The sequence below is a fragment of the Zootoca vivipara genome, chromosome 16 (genome assembly GCF_965207765.1).
Source record: "Zootoca vivipara chromosome 16, rZooViv2.hap1.1, whole genome shotgun sequence".
Lineage (NCBI taxonomy): Eukaryota > Metazoa > Chordata > Lepidosauria > Squamata > Lacertidae > Zootoca > Zootoca vivipara.
Window position 1 is genome coordinate 26,950,736 of NC_142599.1, and position 20,029 is coordinate 26,970,764.

At 47.4% G+C, this 20,029-nt stretch overlaps 1 protein-coding gene across 2 annotated transcripts in view; it reads left to right on the top strand.

The window, feature by feature from the left end:
* AHNAK (AHNAK nucleoprotein) overlaps nucleotides 1-20,029 on the top strand; it is a 60,291-nt gene that overhangs the window by 22,146 nt on the left and 18,116 nt on the right. For both annotated transcript variants that reach the window (XM_035098992.3, XM_088659587.1), the window contains exons 2-4: nucleotides 16,719-16,812; nucleotides 18,095-18,251; nucleotides 19,412-19,599. In XM_035098992.3, coding sequence (XP_034954883.3) covers nucleotides 18,095-18,251; nucleotides 19,412-19,599 — 345 coding nt within the window. In that variant the 5' untranslated portion in view covers nucleotides 16,719-16,812. The remainder of the gene's footprint in view (nucleotides 1-16,718; nucleotides 16,813-18,094; nucleotides 18,252-19,411; nucleotides 19,600-20,029) is intronic.

Below are 20,029 nucleotides of genomic sequence, written 5' to 3' on the forward strand. Positions count from 1 at the left end.
ACTGGAATGGAGCCCCCTGGGTACGAGGGCACGGCTGACCGCTTGAAGACCACCACTCTCGGGTTACCAAAGTGTCTCCCTCACCTCCTGGAAGGGCTGCCTCTGGGCTTTCCTCACAGAAACCCGGCCCCTGTTTTGATGACTTCCTCTCTCGAGCCCAGCGAGATATTCTGCCGCAGAATACCCTCTCCCGTGACATTGTGGGAATGTTTTGCAACCTCCCCTTTTCCAGTAATAACCCCGGCGATCCCAAGAAAGCCTGACCGGCTCATAGCTCTCGAGGCCAAGCAGTTGGTTCTAAAAATACGGAGAATTCAAGCACGTGGCCCCCCCTCTGAATAGAAGCAACTGGCGGGGCCCTCGTGGTTGGCATAGCTCCCTTGTGATGGTTGGTTTCTTCTTTCAAAGCTGGGGACAGGCAGGCATGATGAGCCAGGATCCTGCCTCACTCAATGGCCAAGGCCACAGAGCAGCTGGCACTGAACTCCACGCGGGGGGGGGGGATATGTTGGGGCATTATGGGGGTAGTAGGACCCCTTGGCTTGCGTAGCCAGTGGTTGTGTTTGGTGAGAGTAGCCTTCCCTCCAGGTTTGTTTCAGATGTAAAACGTATAAATCCGTCTAGAACAGGCACCCTCAAACTTTGGCTCTCCAGATGTTTTGGACTACAATTCCCAGCATCCCTGACCACTGGTCCTCTTAGCTAGGGATCATGGGAGTTGTAGGCCAAAACATCTGGAGGGCCGCAGTTTGGGGATGCCTGATCTAGAAGGACCATTTCCTGTACTCCTGAAAATGTGTGCCGTACTTTTTAAAATCTGAAAATGTGTGCCTTAACATTTGTATCTGAAAAGGTGTCTGTTGCATTTTTATCTTGTTCTCCACTCAAGTGCAACATGTAGCCTGCTTAGGGATGTGGGGGTGGGGGTGGTTTGTTTTTGTTTTGCAATCAAGCGGTTATATAAATTTTATTACATGAAAGTAAGAGTTTCGTTTCAATTCAATCACTCAAGTGATCTCCCCCCTGCCTCCCGGCCAAATTGTATCTCACAGAACCCTGTGAGGTAGGTTAGGCTGAGAGAGAGAGAGCGATTTTTCCCAGCATCACTCAATGAGCTTCATGGCCCAGATCTCTGTGATCCGAATCTTTTTTAAACATCCTACACCATACTGAATTTTAACAGTGTGCATTATCTAAATAAATGCACAAAGGAACTGGAACTGGATGCAGGCAGCTAGCAGGTGTGTGAAGCTAGGAGTGGTTCGCAGAGCACCCTGGGCCACCAGTGATGTGGCAGCATAAGTTTCAAGACGGGGGCCTGGTGGACGGGGTGTGGGTGGGTGCCCTGGATCAGTAGATGCAGAAAGCCCCCAAATGCCAGGTGAAACTCTCTGTGCGTCTAGCCCAATTTTCTCTGCTCTGGGCTTGCTCTTGAGCAGGCACCCCCAAACTGCGGCCCTGCAGCCATGATCCCTAGCTAAGAGGACCAGTGGCCAGGGATGATGGGAATTGTAGCCCAAAACATCTGGAGGGCCGAAGTTTGGGGATGCCTGCTCTGGAGGGTGGTTTGGAAGCTGCTGCAAAATGTGGCGACCCAACTGCTCACCGGTGCAGGATATCACTGAAATGTTACCCCACTGTTGGAAGAATGGCACTGGCTCTCAATGAGCAACTATGATAAGTTCAAGGTGCTGGTTTTGGTGTATATGCAGCTTGGGGCTAGGACACCTGCAAGATCGTCTTACCCCTTATATACCCAGTTGATCACTGCAACTGATGGCCTCCTGCTGTCTTATCAGGAGGTCCGTTCCGTACAGTGTAGGAATTGGGCCTTTTGTGTGGTGGCACCCCTATCCTCTGGAATCCCTTCCACTGGAATATTAAACATGTGCTGGCTCTGCTGCTTTTCGATGCCGGCCAGAGACTTTCCACTTCCGACGAGCCTTTTAACTTCGTCCCAGTCTGCACCTGCATTCGGACTTGTTTTTGAGATGCTGAGGAATACTTTGCCTGGGACTTCTCAGCAGCAAAAAAAAGGCTGAAGGAGTGTCTCCACCCCCACCATTCAGCCAGGACACTTGAGATCCAGCACCGAGGGCCTTCTGGCGGTTCCCTCATTGCGAGAAGTGAGGTTACAGGGAACCAGACAGAGGGCCTTCTCGGTAGTGGCGCCCGCCCTGTGGAACGCCCTCCCAGCAGATGTCAAGGCAATAAGCAACTATTTTACTTTTAGAAGACAACTGAAGGCGGCCCTGTTTAGGGAGGTTTTTAATGTTTGATCCTGTACTGTTTTTAATATTCAGTTGGAAGCTGCCCAGAGTGGCTGGGGAAACCCAGCCAGATGGGCGGGGTATAAATAATGAGTTATTATTATTATATCATTGTTATTATTTATCATTGCTGCATACCTGAATGTTTGACCGCCTATATCAACAGCAACGATGGAACTTTTGCGCGCGCGCACACACACACACACACACACACACATTGTGTGCTGTCCCACAAAGCTAGGGTCCTTCTGCAGAGCCAAAAAACCCCACGCAAGTATAAAGTCACCCACACCCAGAGATTTGCTCAGTATTTCATGAGCATGCCGTGCGTTCGCCAGCATCTTGTTCTAATGTCTGTGATTCTTGCATTAGTTTAGCTGCTGTGTTCTAATGGTTATAAATTATTGCAGTTTATTGGTGTGTGTTTTCATATTACAAACCGTGAAGCTAGTCATTGTATAAATACCATGCAGCTTGGATTGCATTAGATACCTGGAAAACCTAGACCGATAGGAGGAAATCAAGTGTGGCGTAGCTTCTGGGAGTCTTGTAATAATTTCTGATAATATCGGATGTGAAACATTCCGTGAGCCACCTTCTGAGCCGCAAGAAATATCTCCCAATGTCGGACGCAGTTGGTTTATTTTAAAAAACCAGGTGTTTGTTATGCCTGTTAGCTGAAACTAAGTCTCTAGGCATTGCTATATTACAATGGTGTTTGTTTATTGATAAAAAAATACTTGCATACTGCTGTATTATAAAATATATCGAGCGGTTTACAGCACTAAAAAACAAGAAACCATACAGCACAATCATTAAAAAGTTATTATTATTATTATTATTATTGAAAAAAAGCACAAGTTTATTCATCACTAGGAATCTTGGCCATGGTGATTTGCTGAAGGATGCTGTGAATCCTCTACTGAAAATCCCCTACCCACTTTACAGAACTACAGTTCCCAGGATTTTGTAGGGAAAAGGCGTAGCTCTTAGAGCAGACAGTTGTGGGCATTGTACCCAAAGACGCCACCTGAGCTTTTGCAGGTAAATTTGTGAAGCTATTTTGCTGACGTTCTTCAGGCAGTGAAAACCACTATGGTGTTGGGGGGAAGGCAGTCTACTTCGACCAGGACTGGTGGGTCATCTTTCTTTCTTTCTTTCTTTCTTTCTTTCTTTCTTTCTTTCTTTCTTTCTTTCTTTCTTTCTTTCTTTCTTTCTTTCTTTCTTTTGCTGCTGTCTGTGTTGATGACTTCTGGCCATTGTTTTCATGACCTAAAAATGCCACACACGGAGCCTCTTTTCTGAAAAGTTGTGGGCGCAAAAAACATGCTGCCTTCCGCCCAGATTTCATCCTCCACCCATAATTTGGGAGCAAGATTTCTTGTCGTGCCCCCCCCCCCCCGAGGAACACCAACATTTCAAATTTTCACCATCATCACCCCTGCCTAGTAGAGGCCATGTGCCAGACTTGCAGAATGCCTGTTTCAGCTGGAATTTTATGTGTGAATTCTGCTTCTCAGAAATCTATCCGGACGGATACGTTTCCCAAGCACTGTTGGGTAGAATCTAAACACACATTTTAAAAAACCACTGTGAAAATGCATTTTTTAAAAAAAGTTTTTTTGGGAAAAACCCATTGAATTTGCCGTAGCTCACTGTTGCCCTCTAGTGTCGCATTTGCATGTTGCCCTTTACAACACACTTAAAACGTTTAATTTGCAGTTGAAAACTGAGTCCCTGGCCACTTGTTTGAGGAACATAAACGATGAGACCAAAAACAACACATGAAACATACTATTATTTATTTATTGTGACTCTGTAGGTTGATACCGAACTGTCTCGTTTTCCACGTGATACCAAAGTTTGTTGGCAGCTCTTGTTTTCGTTAATGTAATTTGATGGTTGCTGCTTTAAATTTGCTGTTTTAAATTTTCTGTGTACGTATGCTTTGCAGGAAAATACAGATTTTTAAAAAAATTAAAAGAATTCTATGTGTGAGAGAAAAGATATTGGCAGCAAGTTGCCCGCAGCATGTGGTGTGGGCGAGTTAAAACTGCAACAGACTCTGGACATCCTTCATCTGTTCATTAGTCACTTACCGGCTGACATGGCTGAGGGTTATATCACTTGGTTTTACAAGGTGTGGTTTGTTGACCATGGGCCGTGCATTTGGCAGGTGGGAGGCAAAACTTGTGTTTCTGCTGTTTAGATTTTTAACAGATATAAAACTGGGAACACAGTAACTTTTGTTGGCCCAAAGAACTGTTGCCACCCAGGAGGCAGGTAATTTTGCTCCTGCACCATTATAATTACCTGCTCTTAAAGGAGGGTGCCCTGTTGCATCTCTGGACGAGTCCAGTCAGGAGGCATACCCAGAAGAGTGTCTTATGCAGCGACAAGGTTTGAGGGGCTCCTCTCCCTGTGTGGCTAATCCTTGTGCAGCCTTCCAAAACAGATCTTATTGGGGCACAAGTTGTGCTATCGGAAATCCAGAAAGGGCTTCTTTTACCGTATGGGTCAAAGGGCAGCGTGTTGTAGTGGTTAGGAATTCTGGACCAGGACTTGGAGAGGCCCAGGTCTGATTCTTCATTCGGCCAGAAAGCTAACTTGGTGCATATTTTTGTGAGGATAACGCAGAGGGCTTGGTACTCCTTGCACTTCACAGAGGAAAAGTGGAATTTGCATGCAGAAGCTTTAAAAAAACGAGTTCCATTTTCAATAGTTGGATCTCTTAACTCCGGGCCTGCGCGTCGCTAAAATGTCTGGGCTGACTGGCTTGGCTGCAAGACTCCACAAAGGTTGCCGAGGCCTCTCCCTTTGCTCTGATCCAGCCTGTTTGTGTGCATGAGTGTGCCGTGAGTCATCTCTGTGAGGCAATCACACCCAGCCTGCAGGCTTATGTCCAGAGGAACAAAGTTGGGTGTGGTCCTTTTGTCTCTGCTTTCCCCAAGAGATCAGTAACTGAACAATCTTGGCTCAGGGGGTCCTGCGTCTACGCCCCACCCCACCCCAAAAACAGGGTGTCGGGTCAGTTGCAGAACGATGTATGGCACTGGGTGAAAAGTGGCGGGACGAAACCACCTTCACAGCTGTGCCGCAAAGTCCTTGCATGCGGAAAAGCAGACATACCTGCTTGCCTGCATTTGGTAGGAGCGTAGAAAGCTGTCAGGCTCTCCAGCTCAGCATTTTCTCCTCTGGTGGCTGCAGGTCTCCAGGGTTTCTGGGTAGGGCTAGGGCCTTCCCAGGCCTGGAAATGTGCTCCTGGGGTGGTCCCTTCTGCATCCAAAGCAGATCCTCTCCGCTGAGATGTTTCCTGTCCCTGAGAAGGATGCTATGTCTGATGCTGTAAAGGACTAACGGGAAAAGATCTTGGCAGCTGTAATGTGAGGATGGGACAGGGAAAGTTGTCAGAAGGTCTGCGCCAGAGGGTGCCCTTACCAGGGGATTTCTGGTGTCTGTGCCGTAGAAGGCAGTGCAAAATAGCAGAGAAAGCTAAATTACAGCTTGTGTTTTGGGAGGCCCCACCGCTGAGTCATAGCTGCCAAGTTTTCCCTTTTCCCGTGAGGAAGCCTATTCAGCATAAGGGAAAATCCCCTTAAAGAAGGGATAACTTGGCAGCTATGCGCTGAGTAGCAGAGCAGAAGGTTGCAGCATCTGCCCGCATTTGGGAAAGGGATAGAGCTCACATCTGCCTTGCATGCAGAAGTTCCCAGGTTCAATCCCCAGCATATCCAGATAGGGCTTGAACTGAGAGACTTGCCTGAAACTATGGAGAGCCACTGCGTCCAATTGGCGTTCTGAGCCTTGATAGTCCAATGGACTGATTCAGTAAAAAAAAAAAAAGACAGCTTGCTGCTCCTCTGCTCCACATCCATCTCTCAATACTGTTGTTTCTTCTTCCCCTCCCTCCGGCGTCTTCTTCATTCTCTTTCTCTCTCTCTTTACTAAAAAGCAACAGAGAGTCCTGCCACACCTTTAAAGTCCAGTAGATTTTATTGCGGCAGAAGCCTCTGTAGATGAAAGCCACGGCCATCAAAAGCTTTGCCCTTCGTATTGGAAAAAGCTGGGCTCGGTTTATTGTAGCTTCTTGCCCATGAAAGTTTGTGCCACAATAAATCTAGATGCACACAACGCACACTTTTTATTACCATTATTTTTTTAGAAAGAAGCAGAAAGAGCCTGGGACAGAGGCTTTTTAGGAATGTAGGGAGAGCTGAGATTCCCACACAGGGAAACAGGATCCCAAGCTCGCTGGTACTAAACGAGTGTTAAGCAGATTCCAGCGTCCCATCGGGGTTGCACATGCATAATAAAAGTTGAGATAAATTTACTCCATAATAGGGAAGTTGGACTGTTTCAAGTTCTGCCCCTCCCAGAAAAGGAAGTTTGCTCCCCCCCCCCGCCAGTTAAATGTGCTTTAAAAAATTTTCCTGCACCCAAAGGTGAAAGGCTTCCTTTTTCCATTTACCCTTCCTTAATTTGCAACAACATAATTAAAAAGAATAGTAAAAAAACACCCTAGTTTTGCCAGAAATATCTAAATGCTTACTAATGCCATGTGTCACTTTGCAAACTTTCCTATTGGTGGTCCTTTTGGTTGTGCATCATGCGTTGCCTGGCATGCGTGGAGTCAATTCCCTGAGAATCTGCTTTCATTGCAAAGGAAGTTTCTAGACCTCATGATTGTGGAGTATTTTTGAAAGCATGCAGATAGAAGCAGTATCTGCTGCAGAGAGGTTGCGATTCATGGAGGAGATGCTAGTTACAAACCATGAGATTTAAATGGCACTTCAGAGGAAGTCTGCTTCTGAATACTAGATGCCAGGAGACCTATAAATAGAGAGCTTGGTTGCCTTCATACCGAACCCAGCAGAGGTATCCGGCCAACCACTACTAGCAACAGGAGGCCAGACCTAGCAGTCCCCTTCTTACGAAATGTAAATTTCAATATATTCTAAATAAATTGGGAATTTTCAACCAAAGAATTCGCTGGCCGGCTCAGTTTCAAAAAACTCAACCACCCCTGGATTCAACACTGCCTCTGGGTTCACTGACCCTTACCCTTCCTTAGGGAACCTCTTCCTTACCATCCGCTCAACTCACAAAGCTACCTCTGCCCCTAGGGCTAATGTGATCCTTCGCTCCCAGCCAGATTGCCAGTTCCCCTACCCCCCACAAAAGCAGAATTGCAGGCATTCCAACACCTATGTTCTCTAAGCGGTTGCAATGTCAGTGAACATTCTGTGCCATCCCAGTAGCCCAGCAGCTTCACTGCCACAAAAGGTGAGCACAGATAGCCTTAGCTGAGTCACAGAAATGCAGGAATGGTTGATTGTAAAATATTTCTGCAACCTTTGCCCTGGGGATAGATTAGCCAGCTGCTATTTTCCAGGGATTAGCTGGAAATGATGAATCGGTTAAATTTGGGGAGGGAGGCATTTCACGAGAAGCGAGGGGAGGCGCGCAAGCAAAAGAGATACATTTCAAAAAGGAAGCGCTTTCTATTAAAACCAGTGAGCTTTTCTTGTCCAAACAAGCCTCTTAAATTAATTGTGTTTGCAAGCAGGGACCACAAGGAACTGGCAGTAGGGGAATACAAACGACTGCTAGCTTTACCTTTTGTGGTTTGCTGGGTGAGGCTGTGTGTGTGTGTGTGTGTAAAATAGCTGGTTCTGAGAGGCAAGAATTCATTGCAGATGATGGGAAAGCCGAACAACCAGTGTGCTCTCTCCCTGGGATTTTAGGTTCTTGCTTTTGCAAAGAAGGTACCGTTTAGTGTGCACCTGGCTCCTCACCCTAGGAAGCCCCAAGGACAGCTGCTACAGCAGCTGTTTCCCCTGTGAGGGAAGCATGCTGGAAGCATGGCATTTTCCCTCTATATTTTTGTGATATCTGCATCAGAGCAGCCAAACACCTGAACAAATTATCAACAGCCCCCCAGCAAAGAGTAAGCAGCGCTTGAAACTCCTCCAGGCACCTCGAAAGAGTCTGGAATCTTTGATAAAAAGCATCAGTGCTTCATTTGCCGCCTTCCAATATCTAAAACACTGTCACATGGAAGATGGAGGAAGTTTGTTTTGTGCAGATCCAGAGGGGAGGACCCGAAAAGTGGACGCATATGACAAGAAAGGAGATTCCAACTAAACATGAGGAAGTTCTTTCTGCGGGTAAGAGCTTGCTTGACAGTGAAATGACCTACCTGCGAAGGTTTGTGGACTCTCCTTCCTTGGAGGCTTTTAAAGAGAGGTTGGATGACCATCAGCCAGGATTCTTCAGCTGTGACTCCTGCATTGCAGGGGGTTGGACTAGATGACCCTCCTGGCTCTACAATTCTATGATTTGCCAGCAGTCAAGTTTTAGAAATGATGGTGGCCTCCACCTCCTCCTTTGGTACAAAGATCTTTCAATCCTCCCAACTGCTGGAATCACTTTCTGCTAATTTATTCTCTTATCACGTCGTATTTACCTTTTTGGGTTTTTACACTCCTGCAATTGCCTAGTTATTTGCACAAAGTCCTTCTCCTAATACTAAAGCACCCACCATCTCTCTCCCCCCCACCCCAGCACTCACCCATAAGCTCCAGATTCAACTCATTACTTCTCCATTCCTGATGTTTTGGTTTGCCTTTTCTCTTCTTCAGAAGTTACAACGATGATGCTTGTCTTTTTCCCCGGTGTTTGATCGAGCAGAATGTCCCCTAAGAAAGCTTGGGATAAAGCCATTTGGGGCTGATTCACTCAGCTATCTTCCCCCCCCCTTCTATTTCCACCAGCCAGACGGATTCCTTAGACCAGGGGTCCCCAAACTTACCCGGCTTTGGGCCGGTTCCTCTGGCGCTGATCGCGCAGCGGGCCGGAGGGCGGGGGAACGCACTCCCATACGTTCGCGCACTCGGCGCACTCGCTTTTTCTGGTGTGGCACGGCACCGGAAATGGCTTTGCACATGTGTAGACTTCATTTCCGGTGCACTTCCGAGTCGGCGCGGCACCAGAAATAGCTTGTGCGCGTGCATATGGGAGCATGTTCCCCCACCCTCCGGCTATTTCTGGCGCCGCGCTGACCCGGAGATGGGCAACCACACTGTTGCGCGCCGATAAGAGCGGTCGGCGGGGCTGCACAATTGGCTCGTGCAGGCTGCATCCGGCCCCCGGGCCTTAGTTTGGGGACCTTGCCTTAGACGATCGAAGATTCTTGTGTGTTCTGAAAAATACCTGTTTTTTAACATGCTTTCTTCAGAAGGCAGCAATGTGTGTCACTTGACACATTGAGAGGAGATTGGTAGTCAACACTTTGAATTCAGAGGTAGAAAGTCCACCTCATTAAGCAGAAAAGGCTAGCAAGTCCATTCCTTTGCTAAGGTGTCAGAGCAGATAGAAGTGTGCTCACTTCATTGTGGACAGGGTTAAATTGCAAGATTACAGATCCTGACACTGGGGGAAAGCGTTTTTTAAATAATCTCTGCCCTGCCTATCAGGGAAAGTGCCCTTGCCAGGCAAAAGCAGTCTTAGAAACATATACAGCAAACTCTTTAAAATCTGCTTCGTGCCCTTTTAAAAACAGGCAGCAAAACATTTTTAAAACACAGCAGTTAATAAAAAAAAGCAGAGGGAAATCTGTCTCAAGAGCTCTTTTAAAACTCTCCAGTGAAGGTGCGCTATGAACCTTATGGGGAAGCATATTCCAGAAAATACGAGTGACAGGGCCCAGTCAGCCTGACCTCTCTTTATCTTTGCGGCCTCCAAAGATTATCTTAGACTTTGGGCAGGGTCATATCATGTGTGCAAGCTGTCCTTTGGATAACCTGCTCCCAAAACTGTTTAGGGCTTGAAAAACCAAAGGCAGAAGTGTGCTTGTGGGATGATATTTCCATCCCTGACATGTGGGGTGGGGATTTTTGGCAAGTCTGCTTGCCTTGGTCTGCAGCTGGAACGTTTCTCGAAAAACAGCACTTCTGGGGTCATCGTAATTATTTGGGAATTTCCGGATCTGAAAGGCGCACCAGCGAAGTGCATTCCTGAAGACATGACCATCCCCTAATGCCTTTAGAGATGGAGGTGAAATATCTTAAGTAGCAGCTCTGCCCCACGTCTGACTGACTTCTGTAGTCTGGAATCCTGTGGCGTTTCTTCTTCCATCTTGCCTGCAGTCGCTGAAGATCAGCCTTCAACAATCTGATGCCCTTCAGATTTTTTTGGCTATGCTGGCTGGGACTACGGGGAGCAGGGCCGTCTTAAGCCCATCCAGCGCCCCCCTCCAGAGCCTCTCCAAGGGCCCGGGAGTGCCAAGTGGACCGCGGCAGCAGCGGGAGGCCACCTCCGAGGACTCTGCGCTGCGCCTCCTTCTCGTTTCCCCAGCGCTGGGTTCCGCTCAGTCGAGCTTCGCCACCAGCGCGCGCACCGCGGGACCAGCAAGAGCTGCTTGGGCGCTGTGTGCGCGCTGGTGGCGAAGCTCGACTGAGCGGAACCCAGCGCTGGGGAAACGAGAAGGAGGCGCAGCGCGGAGTCCTCGGAGAAGGAGCGCAGTCCTGGCCAGATCGCCAGAACCCTGCGCTCACTTGGCGCCCTTCCAGCGCCCAGAGCCGTGGTTCTCGGCGCCACTAGCCTCTATGGCTAGGACGGGCCTGATGGGGAGCTGCAGTCCCAAAAATCTGGAGGGCAACACTGACCGCTGGAGACCATCACTGCATTGAAGTAAATGGATAAATACATAAAGACATCCTATCTTATTTATCAGTGCTGTTGCAAAAGCATGGCAAAGAAGACATAAACGGCTATGAAATAGCATTGATTCTGGGATGGCCTAAATGATGATGCAGGTTACCGTGGCCTATTGTCCATAATTTGATACCCCCCTCCAGCACGGTTGATTGTCTTAAAAAATAATAATCTTGTAATGGGATATGGATTTTTTTAAATTATTTTTTTACTTTTCCTTATGGAGGAACCCAGCCCATAAAAGGCAAAGAGGAAAGAGCTGTGTGTACTTAGGAAACCAAGCAAGCTTGGTGTTTGACCAACCATGGACAGCCCATTTCCACAACTTGGTTGCAGTGTCTGTGCTTTTACAGAATTCCCTATGTTTGTGGGAGGAAGGGATGGTGTACAATAAAGACCAAACATAGGTTGCTGGTGGTGGGGGGAACATTAAGGGCAGAGCATAGACAGTGTCTACTGGGTGGAGTTCTTCTAACCTTCTGGCTTCAGAGACACTTCCAGATATTGCAAACAGATTCCCTCTTTTAGTTATTGATTGATTGCATTCATAACCCAGCTTTTCCTCCAGGGAGCTCGTGGGGGCATAGATGTTTCTGTCCCTCCCCAATTTATCTCCCCAACAACCCTGTGAGGTAGGTTAGGTGTGTGGCTAGGGTGATGACTTTAATTTTTTCCCTCAAAAATTATTTCCTGTAGCACAAATAGATGAACCTTTGCCTATTAATGACTAAAATGAGGTATATTCCATTGGAATATTTAAAAAGCTTACGCACAAACCGTTTTTAATTTTTTTGTATGCCGTTTTACCATTTCATAAAATTGTATTAACAATTCTATATATATATTTCGTATCAAATTTGGACACAACACCGCATTCCGCAATGGGGATTGTTCTTAGCAACATAGGGTATACAAATGTCACACCTGCGCAAGGTAAAAGCCCCTTTTGGGGACCTCAAAACTCAGCCAGCAGACCCTGCCGGGCATGCTGGGAAAAGAACCTACAGGAGAGGTAGCAAAACATCGTCCTCCAGCGGCGTCTATACTGTTACTGCAGCTAAAAAAAGGTTCCTTGTGTGTTTGATGACCCTATATAATGTTGTATATATGTGACTCTAAAGCAGGCATCCCCAAACTGTGGCCCTCCAGATGTTTTGGCCTACAACTCCCATGATCCCTAGCTAACAGGACCAGTGGTCAGGGGAGATGGGAATTGTAGTCCAAAACATCTGGAGGGCCGAAGTCTGGGGATGCCTGCTCTAAAGCTTGGGTTCAATTTTATATCTGCTTACAGTGACTTCAAAAATTGTCAAAAAACTGATAAATATTTTTTAAAAAACTATTATTATTTATTTATACCCCGCCCATCTGGCTGGGTTTCCCCCCGCCACTCTGGGCGGCTTCCAACAAATACCAAAATACATTAACATATCACAGATTAAAAACTTCCCTAAACATCATTTTGTGCGTGAGGTTTTTTTTTTTATCAAATCTCTTTGAAAGTAAGATTTTATCTAATCTTTAATGAAAGCTCAAATTATGATACAGGGAAATGATGTTGTAAAAAAAAGTCATCACCCTAGTGGCCACTCAGTGATCTTCATGGCCAAGTTGTGGGGTGGGGGGATTTGAACCCTGGTCTCCCAATACACCACACTTGTTCCAGCAGCTTTCTTCAGCCTGTGTGTGGGCGCACTCGGCCAGTGATAGTTGTTCTGAGAAGTGTGCAATGAACACATTAAGATCGCCCTTGTTTTCCTCTCTGTAACTGGGGGCTGGTGGAGTCCACAAGGCCACAGAGATTAAGGAAACAAGCCTGGATATGTCGTTTGCCATCTTGTGAGGGGTGGGTGGGAGGGTGCTGGTGTCCTGTTCCCAGTTCAAATGCTGGCTTGTGAAGACTCTCCAGTTGGGGCCAGGAGCTGATGTCAGTGGGAGCCTCTTCTGCAGCAGCCTCCCCTCCTCCTGTCTGGGCTGATCAGGTTTCATGCATGACCTGAGCATGCATGTCTGTAGCTGTTTGGAAGTGGAAAACTTTCCCCTCTTGTTGCCTTGCTGAAAGTTGGCACGGCCGTCAGCGTGGAAGGTGGGGCGTTTGAGCTGGGATTGGGTACGGGAACCCAGAGCATTGCAAAGCATCGATCGTGAAGGCATGGCCGCCCCCTGGCTGCACCCTTTAAAAACACTTATGCAACATTTCCAGTTGTGCTCTGTCCTTTCTTCTCCTCCTTCTTCATAACAAGTCCTCTCCATTCTGCTGATAAATGGTATTGCACCCTTCCCACCTTTTAAATGAAAGCCCAGTTCCACCAAGGGGAAGTCTACCTGCCCAAGGAGGGGCTGTAGCTCATGCTTTTCATGGAAAAATGTCCCAGGTTCAAATCCCTGGCAGGCGATGGTAGGAAGGACTCGTCTCTGCCTGAGATCTCTCTTTCAGAGTGGCTGCCAGTCAGAGCTGGGCCAGATGGACAAAGAGACAGACTTGGAATAAGGCAGAGCCCCCTATGCTTCAAGGGAGAGTCTGCAGCATGAGAGCTCAGCATGCAAAAGGCCCCAGTTTCAACACCCCCACCAAAAGGATTTCAGGTAGCTGGTGATGGGCAAGACCTTTCCCTGCCTGAAACCCTACAGGCTCATTCTATAAGACAGCAGCATATATTAAAAAGTTAAAGGGACCCCTGACCATTAGGTCCAGTCGTGACCGACTCTGGGGTTGCGCTTATTGGCCGAGGGAGCCGGCGTATAGCTTCCAGGTCATGTGGCCAGCATGACAAAGCCGCTTCCGGCAAACCAGAGCAGCACATGGAAACGCCGTTTACCTTCCCGCTATAGCTGTTCCTATTTATCTACTTGCATTTTGACGTGCTTTCGAACTGCTAGGTTGGCAGGAGCTGGGACCGAGCAACGGGAGCTCACCCCGCCACAGGGATTCGAACCGCCGACCTTCTGATCAGCAAGCCCTAGGCTCAGTGGTTTAACCACAGCACCACCTGGGTCCCGCTAGCAGCATATATTAGTGAACCATTAAGAAAAGATTGTACTAGAGTAAGCAAATTGCAACAAAAGAAGGATAAAAACAAAATACAAAAAAAACCCTCAACGAACCCTTCATCTGATCTGGGAGCTTCTGGTACTCAGAGCTAGACTGTTCCTGAATGTGGAAGCCCCACTTTGATCTACTGTTGAGCCCAGTATCTCCAGGGTCTCGGGCAGAGGAGAATGTTTCCACCATCTGCCACCTGGTCCTTTTGAGGAAGGACCTTATGCAGGCAAGCCATGTTCTCCGCTGCTGAGCTACACCTGTTTGCCTATTCACTCCTTGGCTTCTACAGGTTCCGATGTTTCTCACTGCTCCCTTGTGTTGCAATGCCGCTTGTGCCCTGGAAGGTTCCTCCTTTTAGAGTCCAGGGGTAGGGAGAACACAGGCTTCGCATTCCTGCCGGCATATGTACCATGCCTTGCATGCTCAGGCTTTGGGAGGGGCTGTGGCTGGCATGTGGCATGCTCAGCCCGGGGCAGAAGTGTGCCCAGGCTCACAAGGAAGAAGAGCTGCCCGAGGAGAAGAGGAAGGGAAGGGAGGAAGGGAAGAGGGAGCAGTTGTCTCTCTTCCCTTTCCAATACAGCCTTTTACGCGTGCTTAAGTGATGGGGTATCGCTGGCTCTGAATCAGGTCAGTGTTCTTGTCGCCCCATCTCAGAGCATGGCGACTGTGCTCTGCTTCCATGAATGCTTCTGAAGGCCACCTGCTGGAAACTACAGGAGGAGAGAGTGCTCTTGCGCTTTTGTCCTGCTTGCAGGGTGGGTGGCCCCTGCGAGAGGCAGGGTGCTGAATTAAGACAGGCCATTGGCACTTCTTATGCTTTTATTATAGTCAGCACCAGCCCTGCCATGCCCCAGGGTGAATCAAGGTGCCTCAGGCGGCAACACAAAGGGAGGCAGGGAAATAGATGAAAAGCAGGAATTGGTGCCCAGGGGTTGCAGCAAGACTTCTAAAATGGGTATGTGTGTCCAGCCATTTGTAAGCTACTTGAGACAGTGAAATGTCTTAGTTCTGGTTATATAATTTTGGAAAGGATTGAGGAAAGGGCAGCCAATGGATCAAGGGGCTGGATTTTTAGTTCAGGGGGGAGGGAATGACTTGAGTGTTTGTGGGAAAATATAGAGATAATATTGAATGATGCAGAGGGAGTACCTAAAAATATCCCCCTTCCGCTGATTATATAATCATCTTAATGATTATTTTGCATTGCTTTTATGGCACTTTATGTTTTAGTGTACTCACATATTTTGTTGTAAACTGCCTTGATAATTTTATGCATGCTCTTATTGAGCTGGTTTTGAGGTTTCGCCCCGCTTGGGGATTTCCATCCCTAAAGAATTCTGCAGGTTTCCCCCGAGCCTGCTGGGGGGATGCTATTTTGCCTACGTAAGCCTGAACATCACAGACATAGGGAGTGATACATAAATGGACCCTCCGTGTTTAGAGGCAGTAGTTCTGAATGCCAGGTGGGTGGGGACTCCTAGACACCTTCCCCACAGGCACCCAGATGGCCACTTTTTGGACACAAGATTACCAAACCAGTCAGATTGAGCAAGGCAGTTCTTAAGTGGGTATCAACATCAGTTGCGCTGAATACTCTCCGTATACCCTTCCTAAAAGGCAAAGGTAAAGGGGCCCCTGACCATTAGGTCCAGTCGTGACCGACTCTGGGGTTGCGCGCTCATCTCGCATTATTGGCCGAGGGAGCCGGCGTACAGCTTCCAGGTTATGTGGCCAGCATGACAAAGTCGCTTCTGGTGAACCAGAGCAGCATACGGAAACGGCGTTTACCTTCCCGCTGTAGCGGTACCTATTTATCTACTTGCACTTTGACGTGCTTTCGAACTGCTAGGTTGGCAGGAGCTGGGACCGAGCAACGGGAGCTCACCCCATCGCAGGGATTCGAACTGCCGACCTTCTGATCAGCAAGCCCTAGGCTCTGTGGTTTAACCCACAGCACCACCTGCGTCCCCATACCCTTCCTAGTACTGCGTATAAGACTACTTTTTAACCCAGGAAAATCTTCTCAAAAGTCGGAGGGTCGTCTTATACACCGGGTCGTATTTCTTATACGGCGAGTATATCCTAAACTCTATATTTTAACTGGAAAAGTTGGGGGTCGTCTTATATGCTGGAAGATACGGTATGTTCTATTTGGCAATTAAAGGGACATCTTTTTGTGATGGGCGGCAGTTGGTGTAGAAATGTGTGCGCCACAGAGAACAATTTTGCCAAGTGGAACGCGAAAGCAGCATTCCTCGTTAGCTTTTGAAAATAGTTCTGATTCTTCCTCTCAACAAACCTACTTTCACCATCCTATAAACTTTGAAAGGCATTGCTGACATTCTTTGGAACCTGCTTTTGCAAACAGAGCAGGGGTGAGGGAACCTGTGGCTTCGCAGATGCCTCGTGACTCCACTTTGCACCAGACATGAGGGATGGCGCAGTGATGCTGGGAGTTGTGGTCTCATCATGTCTAGGGGGGTCACAGCTTCCCCATCCCTGAAATGGGGACTTCCTTAAAGGTGTGGGGGGGGGGTAGCTGATATTTTCAGGAGCCCCAGTTCTTCTCCCAACAGAATTCAGATTCCCCATCCCCTGCACTCGACATGGATTCATCAGATGCAAACACGACGCCCAGACATGGCAAGTTCTCTTTCACCAACAAGGCTTTGCTTTGTTTTCTCTTATAGGTTGGGAAGTTGGAAGAAACATTACCAAAGGATTGGCAAGTGACGAGAAGGGAATTCCTGGGGCGGTTCCGGCCTGGACCAAAGTCCTAGAAAGGTGATTCAGTCTATTCTTTATTAGTAAAGCAGTGGTACTACTGTGCCATATTTATCCAGATCTCCTAGTCCTGGAGAGGAGCTATGTAAGGAACTAGTGCAGCAGAGGGTAGAGCATTGGATTTGGAACACAGCAATTCAGCCCACCAACTTAGTGGGTCATCTTGGGGCAAGCGGCCATTGACATAACCAACCTTGCCAGGCTGTTGTGTGGATAATGGCATCTCAACTAAACATTTGGAGGCACCAGTGTTTCTGAATACCAATTGCTGGAAACCACAGGGGGGGAGAGGACTCTTGTGCTCGAATCCTGTTTGCGGGTTTCCCACAAGCCTCTGGTCGGCCACTGTGAGAACAGGATTGTGGGCTTGATGGACCACCTTTGGCCTGATCCTGCAGGATCATCTTATGTCCTTATATAACAGGGGCGGCCAACTCGCAAGAGGCTGCAATCTACTTACAGAGTTAAAAACTGCCAGTGATCTACCCCCTTTCTTGAGGTTCAGGTCAATGTTGTTGAGCTTTTTTAGGGAGGGGGGGAAGCCCCGTTTTTGTGTGTGTGCAGGACAAAAAAGTTGAGCTTTTTTTAGGGGAGCCAAAGTTGCTGAGCTTCTTTGGGGGGAGCCAGTGATCTACCAGTGATCTACCACAGACATCCAGTGATCTACTGGTAGATCACGATCTACCTGTTGGACGTGCCTACTATATAACTTCCCTGAGATTGTTGGAGCAAGATTGGGATGGAATTGTAATAGAGCAAAATGCATTTTCTGAAATAGACTAAGCTTGTAGCATACAGGCGAAACTCGGAAAATTAGAATATCGTCGAAAGTGCATTTATTTCAGTAATGCAACTTAAAAGGTGAAACCAATATATGAGATACAGATGCATGACATGCAAAGCAAGATATGTCAAGCCTTTATTTGTTGTAATTGTAATTATTTGTTGTTAGGCGGGTCAATTATAAATGCAATGTAATTACAGTACTGGTAATGAAATGTAATAGCGATGTTTATTTTTGTATTATTGTAACTATTTGTTTTATTACTGTGGAATTTCCAAAAGGAAGCATTTGTAAAAATTAAAAGAAAAATTAAAAATAATAAGTTGCATTACTGAAATAAATGCACTTTTCGACGATATTCTAATTTTCCAAGTTTCACCTGTACTTCAACCTTCTGAGGTGCAGAATTTGAGCAGGAGTTCTCCTTTTTATGCGCAGTCTCTTGAGTTCCCCACGGCCTCCTATTTACACCCTTCCTTCCTTCCTTCCTTCCTTAAGATGGAGAAGGAGGAAGAAGAGACCCGGGAGATTCTGCTCCCCGACTGGGAAGGCATTGGCTCTCGTGGACTTACCATCGACCAGACGAACGAAGGCGTTTTCGTGAAACAGGTTCAACAGGACTCACCCGCTGCCAAAGGAGGCATTGTGAAAGAAGGTCAGTGAGGAGGTTTGTGGGGGGTGGTCTGGGCGGGGGCAGAGTGGCTGGACAGCAAGAAGCCACCTCCTCCTCCCTGTTCATCATCAACTTATAAAGCCACCAGAGGGCATCCTCTTTATGGTCACAAAGAGTCCCCCATGACATCTTGAAGAGTCACGTACGCCATATCCGCACCATACAGTGGTCCCTCGACTTGCGAATTTAATCCGTTCCGAACGGACCTTTGTAAGTTGAAAAAATCGTAAGTAGAAGCCTATGGGGGGCGGGGGGGATTAAAAAAATCGTAAGTCGAAAAAAATCCTATCTAAACCGCATCCAAAATGGCGGACGGAGCTCCGTTCGTAACTCGGAACATTCATTAGTCATTCGTAAGTCAAGGTACCACTGTACTTTTAAAGCACTACGATACTACTTTAAACAGTCACGGCTTCCTGCAGAGAATCCGGGGGACTGCAGTCTGTTAATGGTGCTGAAGGGTGTTTAGAGACCCCTATTCCCCCACCCTAGAGCTACAGTTCCCAGAGTGGTTTAGCAGGGGAGTTGTAGCTCTGTGAGGGGACTGGGGTGTCCCAACAACTCCTGGCACCCTTAACATACTGCAGTTCTCAGGATTCCTTGACTGTTCTAAAGCGGTATGGTGCTGCTTTAAAAGTGTCGTGTAGATGGGACCTGTGACAAAGGACTGGCCTAATGTGTTATTTTTGGAGAGTGTGAAAGAAATGGGAAAAAACAAACAAATTAAAAACACACAGGTAAGGGCTACAGAACTTTGCTCAGCCCACATTGGCAAGCTCAGGACATTTTGGACTCTCTTAATACCAGCTGTGTTAGGTTTAGGAGAGACAATAATAATAATTTTTTTTAAAAAAATGAAGCAGCTCTTCACACAGCACATCATGGACTAGTTCAAATGTCTTCTTAAAATGGGCTGGCTTTTCTATAAATTCATGGAGGACAATAGGTTTGTCAACTGCTGCTAGCCATGACAGCTAACTGGAGCCTCCAAGTTTAGGGGCAGTCTATCTCTGAATACCAGCTGCTGGGGAGCAAACAACAGCTCCTTCCCTATGGCGCAGGTTTCCCAGAGGCCTCTGGTTGGCTAGTGTGGATGCAGGGCTTTTTCTTAATGTTCTTAATCCCCACCCCACCCCCTTCAGGGGATCAGATCGTGAGTGCCACAATCTACTTCGACAACCTGCAGTCCGGGGAAGTCACAGAGCTCCTGAAGAACGTGGGCCATCACACTGTCGGCCTTCGGCTGCAGAGGAAAGGCGACCGGTCTCCATTGCCAGGACAGTCTTGGTCCCATGACGTCTTTGCCTCAAGGAGTCCAGAGGTTGTTTTGGTGAGTGAGCATTGTCATGGAGAGGACCCCCTTCTGTAGCTGAGGGAGGAAGGATCTAAGGGTGGGCCTGGGGGAACTTGAGACCTGGCTCTTTCCATACACCTGTGCCACCTTGGATACTCCAGGACACCAGAGGAAGACTTTTATCAAATTTACAAATGCAATCAGTTAAGGAGTTGAGGGCAAGTACCAAGGGACAGGTAACTTGTTGGACCCTCAACAGCTCCAGCCAGTATCATCAGGGATGATGGGAGTTGTAGTTCAACTGCACCCGGAGGGCCACTGGTTGTTTATTTTAAAGTTAAGTTTTTTATTATGACTTTTTTGCATTTGATCAGATTATTATTAGGTGTGTGATCTTTGCTGTCTATTTTGTTGTTTCTTCAGCTTATAAACCACCTTGTGTATGGTAATTTTAAAAAATTAAAAG